At 42.3% G+C, this 14,249-nt stretch overlaps 1 protein-coding gene across 1 annotated transcript in view; it reads right to left on the bottom strand.

Annotated features, from left to right (window-relative positions):
- Positions 1 to 14,249, bottom strand: part of LOC109869477 (motile sperm domain-containing protein 2-like) — a 53,889-nt gene that overhangs the window by 11,800 nt on the left and 27,840 nt on the right. The window contains exons 7-11 of the mRNA XM_031799302.1: positions 12,455 to 12,515; positions 11,629 to 11,667; positions 11,289 to 11,413; positions 7,477 to 7,647; positions 1,598 to 1,719 (exon numbers count right to left, since the gene is read on the bottom strand). Coding sequence (XP_031655162.1) covers positions 1,598 to 1,719; positions 7,477 to 7,647; positions 11,289 to 11,413; positions 11,629 to 11,667; positions 12,455 to 12,515 — 518 coding nt within the window. The remainder of the gene's footprint in view (positions 1 to 1,597; positions 1,720 to 7,476; positions 7,648 to 11,288; positions 11,414 to 11,628; positions 11,668 to 12,454; positions 12,516 to 14,249) is intronic.

Raw genomic sequence — 14,249 nt, 5'->3', positions numbered from 1 at the left:
TTTATGAACATGGAGTATCATGGGGAAAAGAGACCAGTGAATCGTTGGACTCAGTGGCGAGATAAAGTTGCCAAGTCTAAAGGTAGTACATGCTAAATAAAAGATAAATAAAGGATGGGGTGGATTAAAACAAACGTTTAATGATTGGAGTAAGGTCAGTGGATTTACCATTATCATCTTTGCTTTATAATGAATAATTTTGGTTTGCTGATTACGATGTAGCATTGTGAATGGTAATAAAATCTACACTTTCTTTTCCAGAAGAGGGGGGGGTTTCATTATCTCTCGTTGGAATGTTTCCTGAGACTGTGGTCTTGGGGAGAGCAGTTAGTGATATTCGGCAGTTTAAGTATATTCGGCAGTTTAAGTATAAAAGTATCTGGATTAGGCCATAAACTCAGTTCCCAGATAAGTAAGGCCTGTTCATGTGTGTTTTTGGACCTACGGTTTACCACACACACCAGCACATACACACAACTTACCGGTTATTAATATGCGTTAGTGGTATTGATACTGTGGAATACATTTTTTGGGGTCTTTTCAATTTAGTTTTAAATTGTGTATGCAGAAGGATGGAAATGGTTGAAATGTTTTTGAATTGTTTCTGAAGGACAGGGAAAGAAAAGGGAGAGGAAATATTTAATGGTTTCAAATGCCCTAGTTCATGACTTTCTGGTGAGGCCTGATCAATCTCACTAGAATTGATCGAAACAGGTGGGATTTAATTATAAAATGAATGAGGGTGAAGATTGCCGGTCTATAATCAACATCAGGGGAAAGAATGCCGGTCTATAATCAACCTCAGGGTGAAGTATGCCGTTCTATAATGAACCTCAGGGTGAAGAATACCGGTCTATAATCAGCCTCAGGGTGAAGACTGCCGGTCTATAATCAACATCAGGGTAAATGGATACATCAGCTTCATCACAAAAGAGTACAATTAGGTAACAGAGTGACCTTGAACTATGTTTTGCACAAAAGTGTCGCTTGATCACTACTGCAACATTCATTAGGCCATCCAATTTGAATGATGGGACTACAGGCTGTTCCATGGTTAATATGGGCAGTAAATCATCGGTGTGATCAATTAATTCCATTGATTATTACTGCAAATTAACTGCACCAACTGATTTCCACTCAATCGCAGACATCCTTTATTTCTGTTTAGATACTACAAGATTAATCGATCCATCCAGATACAAATGTATCGATATCTGGCTCTGGGCTTTAGTGTCAACAATACATTCACTCTAAGCTCTACAACACCTTCAAATCCAACATGTGGACATGGATTGGCTATAGCCTAGTCACTGTGCTACCAGTCGACTATTCTTTAAGCCTCGAGTGCAGCTGAGAGATATGCTGAATTCCAAATCAAACTCTAGTCTCTTCCGACTTCCTAGAAACCCTTGTACATCTGCAACTACTGGATAAATAATACGTTGAAAATTCCACCAAGAAGGCAAGGTGAAAGAACTACACCTATTTGATCCTTTCAGAGATACATGTGTATCTACCGATTAGGGGCTAGGGATTTATTTGATATTCAGGAAGAGATGGCTAAGAGACGGAGTTCTGAGAAAGATGGCTTGAATACCTGACGTGTAGCAGAGGGGCCTTGAATGTGGTCAGTGGCTTCCTGGCTCCCTTCGGCCGGCTGTCTCCTTTGTCGTTGTCGTCCAGTTTCAGACTGCTCAGGCTCTCCTCTGAGAAATACACCTGAAACAAGGACAACAGTGGCTTCGTGAGATAATGTTCATCAACACACTGATCAAATGATTCTAAGGTGCTTTGTTTGGAGAGGTGTTCTAAAGATACAAATGATTAACATATCTTTATTAATTTCTAAATAAAACTATAGTCCATTTCAAATGATGGGATGAAACATTTAAAAAATAGGGAGCTTTTGTATGACACTTAATTTCACAATCAATACATCAATCCCCATAACAATCCCTGACCCTTGTTCACAGTACAGTGAGGCAACAGGAACACACTCACATCCTGTGAGAACAGAGAGAACACAAAAGTAAGCTCTTTCACTTCAACTGTAAACTTTCACCCAAATCCAACAGACTCCCTCATACATCCATTTACACAATGTCACAAGACTACAGAACAGCTGATAAACACATGGTTTGTGCAATGTTAGCAGAAATTTGGGGAAGGACAGATGAAGTTGTGGTGGGACGAGCGTCATTTGGTTTCCATACCATATTGACCAAGGCCAGTCCCACAGCTTGTGTGAGGCAGATGGGAGATGGGGAGTACAGCAGGAGAGGATGTGAGAAGATGGGAGAACTGATAGAGAGGTGACTGGGGTCTGCCTGTGATGCACGTACAAGCACTAATGAGTCAGATGGAGTGTGTCTTCTGCTGTGATAAGCAACATGCACACACACACACACACACACACACCTCCCCCTTCAGCAGGCTGCTGCGACACACACCACACACAGATGACACAATAAAGACATCAAGAGACATTGAGCTGCTTCTGAAATGTTTATTTTTATTCAGTGTTCAAATCAAGTGCAATACAGTACTGAGTAAGATACGGGGAGAATGGGGATTCATTAGCTGCTGTTGAAAGATACATGACCATAATTGACTTCAATAGACTGCTTGGTTGATTGAATAAATACAAAATACAGCATTTCTATTGATTATATACACTGTATCAAATAACTACGGTACATAAAAGTAAAACTCATAACACATTTTATTTTTAATTAAACATTAGTAAAACAACACTTTCAGTTTATCATTCTGGTTAGTCAAAACCAGGATCAAAATACTCAGTATTGAGATATTGACAATAATCTTTGGCACTAGAACTACAAACCATGCATGAACTAACATTAATGAAAAGGTCTTAACAAGTAATATCAACACACTACAACAGTCCAATCCTACTAGCTAAAATGTGAAAATCACAACAATAACAAATACACAAACTGGAATGAATAAGGCTGATCTAAGCAGGAGATACAATTTAGAAATCCATAGATCCAGAAATGTCTAAGAAATGTAGACCGTATGAAATACTTGTTTTGATAATATGATTTGTAGGCAGCTTCCCCAACAGACCATGGAGTGACAGTCTGATCATCTGGAGAGTATTGACAATAAGGCACAACACAGATTATTTTTAAATAAGTACTCTCTCGTTACACAGAGGCATCGATACACAGAGGAAGTGCTTTCAATTACAGTTATAATATGGCATACGGTAGTTGAATATACATTGTATTACTTCAGTGTCAGTGCAAATGTGCTAACATTGAGTGTGGTAAAAATAAAGGATTTCATGCTGGTGGTAGTAGAATACTCTTCTCTTAGTATTATAAACATTAGTACATTAGTACATCATTACAGTACAGTTGACATTAATACAACAGTAATGATAAAATAAAGTATAATTTTGGGTTAAAAGATCAGTACAATTCGATAAGGCATGTTACGTATACACTTGGCACACATGCTTTACTTTCTCTACAAAACATTATTTCCCTAACGTTATATTAAGTTAGGTAAAATACTGAAGTTGGATAAAATCTCACCATGTTATAATGCTGGTCACAGGAACAGGAATCAAGGGGGCAAACATTCTTTCTTATTTTCTGATAGACTATTGTGAGTTATGTATCTCATAGCCTACTTGACTGGCTATGAATCTCTTCAAAATCATGACATTTTGATAAGTGCAACACATTGTGGGGGTCATATTTTAAATGTTTGGTCCAAGTCCATTTTGGATCCAATGAAAGGCTGAACGTGTTCATGATGGTGACTCGATGGCGGGGCTGGTACATGAGTAAAACCATCAGACTGCCCTTTCAGAATGCAGAACTCTCCAGGAATCAGTGTTGCTGGTGAGGCAGAGATCATACAATGCCTTACCAGAACCAGCCCTTGAGTCAAAACAGAGAGAAAGGAAATTAGCTGATCTGGAAAGCTACTGTATCAACACACTGTTGAGAGCCACAGGTCTTCATTCAGTACTGAGACTGGCTTTATGTAGAGATAGGAGCAGCAGAACATGATCATGACAGTGGAATGTGTGCAGACAGACAAGCTGTAAACAATGGGTATCATGATTGGTGTTAGGACCTTAACGGGATACTTCAGAGTCAGATGAACTTGTGGATACCATTTTTATGTCTCTGTGTCCAGTATGAAGGATTTTAGAGGTAGTGTCGTGAGCCAATGCTAACTTGAAAAACTACCTCTAACTTCTTTCATACTGGACACAGAGACATAAAAATGGTATTCACAAGTTCATCTGACTCCGGGGAAGTAGATAAAGGGCCTCATTGTCAAAATCCTGAAGTATGCCTTTAAAGCCAGCAAGCCAAGAGATTAGCCTATAGCCTAGGTAGATCATTAGGGACTGCTTAAATCAGAGGCACCAAAGACTACATTCTGCTCACAGGCAACGATCCCTTTAAGCTGCACGCGGGCGCGTAGCTCCCCTCAGACTGCCAAGCAGAATAAATATTCCCCCATGCAGAGAAGCACGAGATTGAACTTCACTCACCTTCCTTGAGTTTTCCCCTTTAGTTAACACTATCATGTTTCGCTCTACTGTGAGAAACGTGATCGAGTCAATGCAATATTAGCCACTTTCAAATCAATGTAATAAAACAAATCTGCAAAACTATGCAAGACTTAGTATGCAAAATGAAGTGTAAAAGATCATTTCTTGTAGGCAGAAAGCATTGGAGTAGAATTCTATTGCATTGACAGGCATGACTCAGGCCCGTACTCTACACAGACAGGTGTGCCATAACCAATCAGAGCTGCAGTAGGCCTATATGCAAATAGCCATTGCCATATATGGATCTGTGCCATTCACTTTGAACTGGACTGTGTATAGGCTACGGTATGAGCAATCTTGAGTAGATGCATTTTTTATTTATTTTTTATCAAAGCGAGGCTGTCATTGTAAATAAGAATTTGTTCTTAACTGACTTGCCTCTCTTTTATTTAAATAAAAGAGAGTTGCATGTAGCCACGTGTGCACATTTGTTCATATTCTTTGCTAGCTAGTTTTTTTTGCTTTTTTTTGTCTTAAAGGGGCAGTGTTGTATTTAGAGACGGTCTTAAGTAACCCACAGGCAGTGCGTAGTATAAATTGTCTGATTCTCTGGAATAATGGTATGGGAATATACAGATATTGTATTTTGTAAAGTGGCTTCTTGCATCAAACAACACATTTTCAGTCACCTCCTTGTCTGAAGGACAAGTGGATAAACGGTTTAATGTCAAGACCTAGATGTTTTTTTCCAAAAGTCTCATTAATGTTGGCCTACATTGAACACCACACATTGGCTGCTACTGTAGGTTGAATGATATAACAGCTAATTCCATGTAAACATTTTATGGGATGCATTTTTCTCCATTGTTTTTTATGGTAGGCCACTGATAGGCCTACAATATGATCAAACAGCCAAAGTAGGCTACTTGACCACTGTCTGAAACTGTAAGCGGGTACAGTCTCAGTGTTCACAGTAATCACATGCTGGAAGTTGCACAGAATTTTCACAATGTTAAGGTTTTCGTTCAACAGACCTGAAATTTGCATAGTGCTGAAAAAAAGTTAGAGGGAACATTGCTCACGTGTATTGATGGACCCATTAACATACATTCATCCACTAAATTGCACATAGGTCGAAACACAAAACCACACACAAACTTGATCAGGCTTAGATTCTGGTTTGCCAATTTATCATCATTGACAATGAAGAGGCTTAAAAGGCTCATGTGAGCAGCTTTGTGATGTGTAGCTGACAGGGCAACTCTGGAGTGCAAGTTCGTTTGTGTGTGTGTGTGCGTGTGTGTGTGTGTAAACACCCGTGTGTGTGTGTGTACAGAGCCCCCTGAAGCAGGAGTTTGCTTCGACACAGCGCAGTCACACACACCCCTCCCTCGAGTCTGTCACGGTAGAGACAACACACTCAGCGCAGCGACACCCAGCGTAGCGACACCGACACCCAGCGCAGCGACACCGAGGCCACATTAACACAATCACTTCACTACCATCCAGTTCACATTACACTGAATAATATTTATTGAAACAGGTAGGCCTACTCAGGCTAGTCTTCAAATGACAGAAATGTATATATAGGGTGTACACTACATCCCAGGCTGATATTGATCTATTAGCTACTCACTACAATGTGTTTGTTTTCTGTGTCACAAAGAAGAGGCCAAATATCAACTGTGGATAAATAAATGAAGACCCCTAGCTACAGTAAGAGAAAGACAGAGAGAGATACACAAATTTGTGCTGCATATGCTGACAATGAAGCCCTGACCGTTGCTAGGGTGCAGCAGCCTGACGACAGCAGAGAATGCTAGATGGTGTCTGTGAGGAGGTGTGTTAAAGCCAAGAGCTGCAGGGTCTCTGTGATGGTGCCTGGCTGCACGGGGGCCGCCCGGGCCGGTGGGGCTGCCAACTAACCATCTGAGATCATCACACACACAAATAACAGCCTCTGACAAACCACATCACCCCAACGTCTGTCTCACTCTCATCACCCAGCCTCCAACAAGGTTGAGCCAAAATCATTAGCGACAACACAAAATAAATGAAGTATTCTGGGAAGTGCTTTAAAAACTTCTGGGAAGTTAGGTATGCTGAACGAAGCATGCGGGGGGAAAAGCAGTCTCTAGCACAGCTAGGAAGAGCTTCTGTGACGGCAGTCAGACTTGACACATTCTCAGTAGCCAGAGAAGTGCTCAGGAGATGAGAGGAGCCGTGGGGTGAGTGAGGGAGACTGAAGAAGGGACTGTGATGTGTTATGTGGGTACAGTCAGTGGACAGGAAGGATTAAGCTGCAGCTGGAGACATGGGGAGTCACCTTGACTGAGACAATGAGGAAGAGCGTAGCAGCTGCCAAATTAGGACATTACCGCCTCTACAATTCACAGCTCTCTCCATAGAGGAGCCCGATTACATGCTGTAATCTCACACTAAACGTTGAGAAATGAAAGGGTCTGGGAGGAAAACGGCACATCAAAGTGAGGAGGGACTTGACTGAACCTCTAATGTCTTATTTGACTGACAAGTGAGAACGGGGTGTGTTTAATGTTAATTAAGGCTAATGACGAAGAAAAAAGGTCTCTGCTGTTTCGTAGAGAGCTCGTCAGTAATCAGCACACTGCAGATACTAACTGTATTGACTCTACTGTTAATGAGTAATAGCAGCAGCCATCATCAGTTTTAACAGTAGGCTACATTACAAACATGACAACAGACTCATGTACTACTTCTGAAAATTAAGTGGATAATTTTAAGTGGATTATTAATTAATTAAGTGGATAGTAGGCTATTCAAGTTCATATGCAGCCCCAGCGTGAATATTTAATGCGCTTCTATGCGTTACTGTCTTCCTTACTGTACCTACATTCAGAGGGAGGAGTTCGGTAAATAAACAAACAAAAAGTTTGTTAAACAAAAAGGTTTTGTACCTTTTTGGGCTCGATGGCGACCTCGGAGCTGAAGCTCGACTCTAACTCCTTGCTGTCTGATTCGAAGTCCTTGCTCTCGTTGTCGTCCTCCCTGACGATTGGTCCGTTCTCACATACTGGCGTTTGGAAGTCATCGTCAGGAAGGGGAGGATAGCTGTATCTGAAGGGATCCTGGAATGAAGTCAGCGATAGGGTTAATACTATCAGCGCCGAGACCCCAGCAAAAATCTGCTTTTCACTTATCTGCAAGTCCAGCCCTTATATTCTGTCTCACAATTAAGTGTTTTACCATTTTCTTTTCAGGAGAACCAGGGCTACAAGTAGAACACAAAACAAGTTGACATAAACAGTTGCATTCATGAACGTCAATTAAATAAATAAGGTCCGCCAAAACAAAAACCTCATAAAAAATGTAATTTATTTGAATGCTTTCGGTACAGATATTGTTTCCTCACTGGGAAATGAATATCCAATTCATCAGTCACAACTGTGTGAAGTTGTCACTGACGAATTGGACTCTAAAGATTTAAAAATCCCCTTTCGGGATCCGTCCTTCTCACAAAAACCGCTCTAGCTCAGCCCGTTAATCACACAGCCGTAGGTACCAACCATTAGTCTGCAGAAGAAATAGATGAATCCAACACAATGTTTAAAAGGGGTTAGAAGTCCAAAACGCACCGGTGTTAAGTGGGACTCATTGGGTTAAGTCAACAATAAATAATATAAATATTGACTAATCACAGGTCAGTCACATTTTCTCATGACAAGTGAGGGAAGAAATAGAGGCAAAACCTGTCAAATGTTGACATTTGAAAAGGGAATTTATCAGATGATAGTAAGATGAGTCTCTCACGGTTGCCGCCTGCTACCGACCCCCCTCAGCTCCCAGCTGTGCCCTGGACACCATTTGTGAATTGATCGCCCCCCATCTAGCTTCAGAGTTTGTTCTGTTAGGTGACCTAAACTGGGATATGCTTAACACCCCGCCAGTCCTACAATCTAAGCTAGATGCCCTCAATCTCACACAAATCATCAAGGAACCCACCAGGTACAACCCTAACTCTGTAAACAAGGGCACCCTCATAGATGTCATCCTGACCAACTGGCCCTCCAAATACACCTCCGCTGTCTTCAACCAGGATCTCAGCGATCACTGCCTCATTGCCTGTATCCGCTACGGAGCCGCAGTCAAACGACCACCCCTCATCACTGTCAAACGCTCCCTAAAACACTTCTGTGAGCAGGCCTTTCTAATCGACCTGGCCCGGGTATCCTGGAAGGACATTGACCTCATCCCGTCAGTTGAGGATGCCTGGTCATTCTTTAAAAGTAACTTCCTCACCATTTTAGATAAGCATGCTCCGTTCAAAAAATGCAGAACTAAGAACAGATACAGCCCTTGGTTCACCCCAGACCTGACTGCCCTCGACCAGCACAAAAACATCCTGTGGCGGACTGCAATAGCATCGAATAGTCCCCGTGATATGCAACTGTTCAGGGAAGTCCGGAACCAATACACGCAGTCAGTCAGGAAAGCTAAGGCCAGCTTCTTCAGGCAGAAGTTTGCATCCTGTAGCTCCAACTCCAAAAAGTTCTGGGACACTGTGAAGTCCATGGAGAACAAGAGCACCTCCTCCCAGCTGCCCACTGCACTGAGGCTAGGTAACACGGTCACCACTGATAAATCCATGATTATCGAAAACTTCAATAAGCATTTCTCAACGGCTGGCCATGCCTTCCGCCTGGCTACTTCAACCTCGGCCAACAGCTCCGCCCCCCCGCAGCTCCTCGCCCAAGCCTCTCCAGGTTCTCCTTTACCCAAATCCAGATAGCAGATGTTCTGAAAGAGCTGCAAAACCTGGACCAGTACAAATCAGCTGGGCTTGACAATCTGGACCCTCTATTTCTGAAACTATCTGCCACCATTGTCGCAACCCCTATTACCAGCCTGTTCAACCTCTCTTTCATCTCGTCTGAGATCCCCAAGGATTGGAAAGCTGCCGCAGTCATCCCCCTCTTCAAAGGGGGAGACACCCTGGACCCAAACTGTTACAGACCTATATCCATCCTGCCCTGCCTATCTAAGGTCTTCGAAAGCCAAGTCAACAAACAGGTCACTGACCATCTCGAATCCCACCGTACCTTCTCCGCTGTGCAATCTGGTTTCCGAGCCGGTCATGGGTGCACCTCAGCCACACTCAAGGTACTAAACGATATCATAACCGCCATCGATAAAAGACAGTACTGTGCAGCCGTCTTCATCGACCTTGCCAAGGCTTTCGACTCTGTCAATCACCATATTCTTATCGGCAGACTCAGTAGCCTCGGTTTTTCGGATGACTGCCTTGCCTGGTTCACCAATTACTTTGCAGACAGAGTTCAGTGTGTCAAATCGGAGGGCATGCTGTCCGGTCCTCTGGCAGTCTCTATGGGGGTGCCACAGGGTTCAATTCTCGGGCCGACTCTTTTCTCTGTGTATATCAATGATGTTGCTCTTGCTGCGGGCGATTCCCTGATCCACCTCTACGCAGACGACACCATTCTATATACTTTCGGCCCGTCTTTGGACACTGTGCTATCTAACCTCCAAACAAGCTTCAATGCCATACAACACTCCTTCCGTGGCCTCCAACTGCTCTTAAACGCTAGTAAAACCAAATGCATGCTTTTCAACCGGTTGCTGCCTGCACCTGCATGCCCGACTAGCATCACCACCCTGGATGGTTCCGACCTAGAATATGTGGACGTCTATAAGTACCTAGGTGTCTGGCTAGACTGCAAACTCTCCTTCCAGACTCATATCAAACATCTCCAATCGAAACTCAAATCAAGAGTCGGCTTTCTATTCCGCAACAAAGCCTCCTTCACTCAAGCCGCTAAGCTTACCCTAGTAAAACTGACTATCCTACCGATCCTCGACTTCGGCGATGTCATCTACAAAATGGCTTCCAACACTCTACTCAGCAAACTGGATGCAGTCTATCACAGTGCCATCCGTTTTGTCACTAAAGCACCTTATACCACCCACCACTGCGACTTGTATGCTCTAGTCGGCTGGCCCTCGCTACATATTCGTCGCCAGACCCACTGGCTCCAGGTCATCTACAAGTCTATGCTAGGTAAAGCTCCGCCTTATCTCAGCTCACTGGTCACGATGGCAACACCCATCCGTAGCACGCGCTCCAGCAGGTGTATCTCACTGATCATCCCTAAAGCCAACACCTCATTTGGCCGCCTTTCGTTCCAGTACTCTGCTGCCTGTGACTGGAACGAATTGCAAAAATCGCTGAAGTTGGAGACTTTTATCTCCCTCACCAACTTCAAACATCAGCTATCTGAGCAGCTAACCGATCGCTGCAGCTGTACATAGTCTATTGGTAAATAGCCCACCCTTTTCACCTACCTCATCCCCATACTGTTTTTATTTATTTACTTTTCTGCTCTTCTGCACACCAATATCTCTACCTGTACATGACCATCTGATCATTTATCACTCCAGTGTTAATCTGCAAAATTGTAATTATTTGCCTACCTCCTCATGCCTTTTGCACACATTGTATATAGACCCCCCCTTTGTTTTCTACTGTGTTATTGACTTGTTAATTGTTTACTCCATGTGTAACTCTTTGTTGTATGCTCACACTGCTATGCTTTATCTTGGCCAGGTCGCAGTTGCAAATGAGAACTTGTTCTCAACTAGCCTACCTGGTTAAATAAAGGTGAAAAAAAAAAAAAAAATGAAAATATATGTAGCCAGTTAGATAGATGGCGTCATTGCCATCTTCAGTGAGTTGAATACTGCGGGTACATACCGTTCCACCCATGTGAGGAGGCAGGTATTCAGGGCCAATAAATGTTTGGATCTCATTTTTAGATGCAAACTTGAGCTTGCTGATGGCTTCTGGACCCAACCATGTCCTCACAATCTTCCATGCAGCTAAAAAATCAAAAACACATGTACGAACTTGTAATTTGTTGTTTTTGGTTATTATATTGCTAGATATTACTGCACTGTTGGAGGTAGAAACAAAAGCATTTCGCTGCACCTGCAAATCCGTGTACGCAATTAATAAACTTTGATTTGAACTACGATGTCCAAACTACGATGATTCTGTTTCTATTGCAAATCGTTTCAATAATTACATGACTCACCATTCAAGATCCATGGCATGTCGACAATGATCATTTTGGCTGAAATGACAAGACCATGACTGAGGGGTGAAATACACTGAGTGTACAAAACATTAAAAACACCTGCTCTTTCCATGACATAGACTGACCAGGTGAATCCAGGTGAAAGCTATCATCCCATATTGATGTCACTTGTTAAATCCTCTTCAATCAATGTAGATGAAGGGGAGGAGACAGGTTAAAGAAGCACTTTTACACCTTGAGACAATTGAGATATGGATTGTGTATGTGTGCCAACTCGTTTTTACTTCGAATTAGTCCTTTCGGAAGTTTTCCTTGGTAAGCCACTCTGGTGTATGTGTGCCATTCAGAGGGTGAACAAAATATTTAAGTGCCTTTGAATGGGATATTCTGGGTTTCTCCACACTCAACAGTTTCCCGAGTGTATCAAGAATGGTCCACCACCCAAAGAACATCCAGCAAACTTCACACAACAGTAGGAAGCATTGGAGTCAACATGGGCCAGCATCCCTGTAGAACGCTTTCGACACCTTGTAGAGTCCATGCCCGGACAAAATGAGGCTGTTCTGAGGGCAAAAGGGGAGTTGTTGCAACTCAATATTAGGAAGGTGTTCCCAAAGCTCGGTGTACTAATGTAGCATTGGCCCTAACACAGAATCATATGACGGCATTCCATGTACTTTTGTTTCTTATAATACATTTAATAAAACCCATTTTAAAACAGGATGTGGGTCAATAATAGGAACAATTACATATATGTGTCATACAACGTTTATCAATCAACCTGTGAATGAACTCCATATTGTTTCAAATTTGATATACTTACATAGAAACTTTGGATAATACACTTTGAAGCAATTAATTACATACTTCACAAAATCCATGTCCTGAAAAAAAATGAAAGAGAGTATAATTAGGACTCAGAAAGTACAGTACTATATACAGCCTCAAAGCAGGCTTTGACTAGCAAAGACGTTTTATGGCCTTTCAATAGGGAACCTGTTTGCTCAGCCGGAGATATTTACTGCCTCAAGCTAGCTATGCAATGACCCAATTCATAACAATTTAAACTTTGTCACAAAGCTGAACAAAGCTGTAGTCAATACTTTCAAACACCTTCCCTCAACTCAATCATATTAAATATATTTCTGAGAAAAACGTGTGATACAAAAGTAGTGTGTGTGTGCAGTGCACACTGCACCCCATGCAACACCACAACTACTTTTACTCTTACTTTGCTCAAATTGGATTTATTAACTGTAATCCATTCACAGTATTTGCTGAAATGTTGCACAGTCTGGTTGTTTACTTTATGATTGCGTAACCTTGATCTTCATAGAAGGTTGAATAAACTTGCTCTACATACAGTATCAAGCCTTGGCTGAGATAACTACAGAAAGCTTTGAAACTCAAATGTTTCCTTTTTGTCTGTGCAAAAGTGTTCTCTAAACCAGGGTTTCCCAAACTCGGTCCTGGGGCCCCCTCTGGGTGCACGTTTTGGTTTTTGCACGAACACTACACAGGTGATTCAAATAACCAACTCATCATCAAGCTTTGATTATTTGAATAGGCTGTGTAGTGCTCGGGTAAAAAATAAACATGCTCCGGAGGGCAGGACAGAGTGTTGGAAACCCTGTAAACAACCCAATACTTTCTGTCCTGAGGCCTCAAACAAAGACAGAGGTGGGATTTTATACAATCCCACAAGACCAACAGTATCTAAAACATTTCACAGTCAGTTTAATGGATTACAGCTAACCATGAAATGCCTCCTTCATGAGAATTTACTGAGCAGGGCTCTACGCTGACCTTTTTCACAAGTAGCATGTGTGCACCTAAGTAGAAAAATGCATACGCACACAAAGAAATGTAGGAGCACAATGAAAAATGTTTGAGATATTAAAGCTAGAATCCTTAATTTTTCTATGTGCACTGGTTGTCCTAAATTAAAATTCCAGGCCGCACAACATATTTAGGCGCATATTCAAGTATAGTGGTCACACTGTAGACCCCTGCTCAGTCAAAGGTACCACACGTTTCATTACCATAATGGCCATATTATCATCAGACAACAGAACTATCAATATTCTAGTCAGACCCTTAGGAAGAGGAGCCTATCAGCCTGGCTACATCCTATGCCCTACAGAGACTCATTGCCATGCACTAGACCAATGTTTCCCAACTCTGGTCCTTGAGTACCCCAAACAGTACACAGGTGTACTTGTCCAGGGTTACAATAGAAATGTGTACTGTTGGGGGCACTTGAGGACCAGGGTTGGGAAACACTGCACCAGATCAATGGTTCCCAACCTTTTTCGGTTACTGTCCCACCTACTGAATGTTGGTCTGCCCAGAGTACCCCTGATTTACCCTCTCATGTGCATTTTACCAGTAGCCCTATGGTCTCATGAGATTTCTCAAGTACTCCCTGTGGATAGGCCAAGTACTGCCAGGGGTCCTAGTATCACTTGTTGGGAACCACTGCACTAGACTCACTAAGAAAGTTAGAGATAACACTCGCCAGGCCTGTTCCAGCCCACACAGTGCCTATTTCAGCAAACTTCATTAAGATTGCTCCCCAAACTGATCTACTAACACACTAATTTCATATTAGGGTTTTG

This window comes from Oncorhynchus kisutch, linkage group LG2 (genome assembly GCF_002021735.2).
Source record: "Oncorhynchus kisutch isolate 150728-3 linkage group LG2, Okis_V2, whole genome shotgun sequence".
Lineage (NCBI taxonomy): Eukaryota > Metazoa > Chordata > Actinopteri > Salmoniformes > Salmonidae > Oncorhynchus > Oncorhynchus kisutch.
Note: the sequence above shows the minus strand (reverse complement) of the source record. Positions and strands in the feature narration are given on the sequence as shown.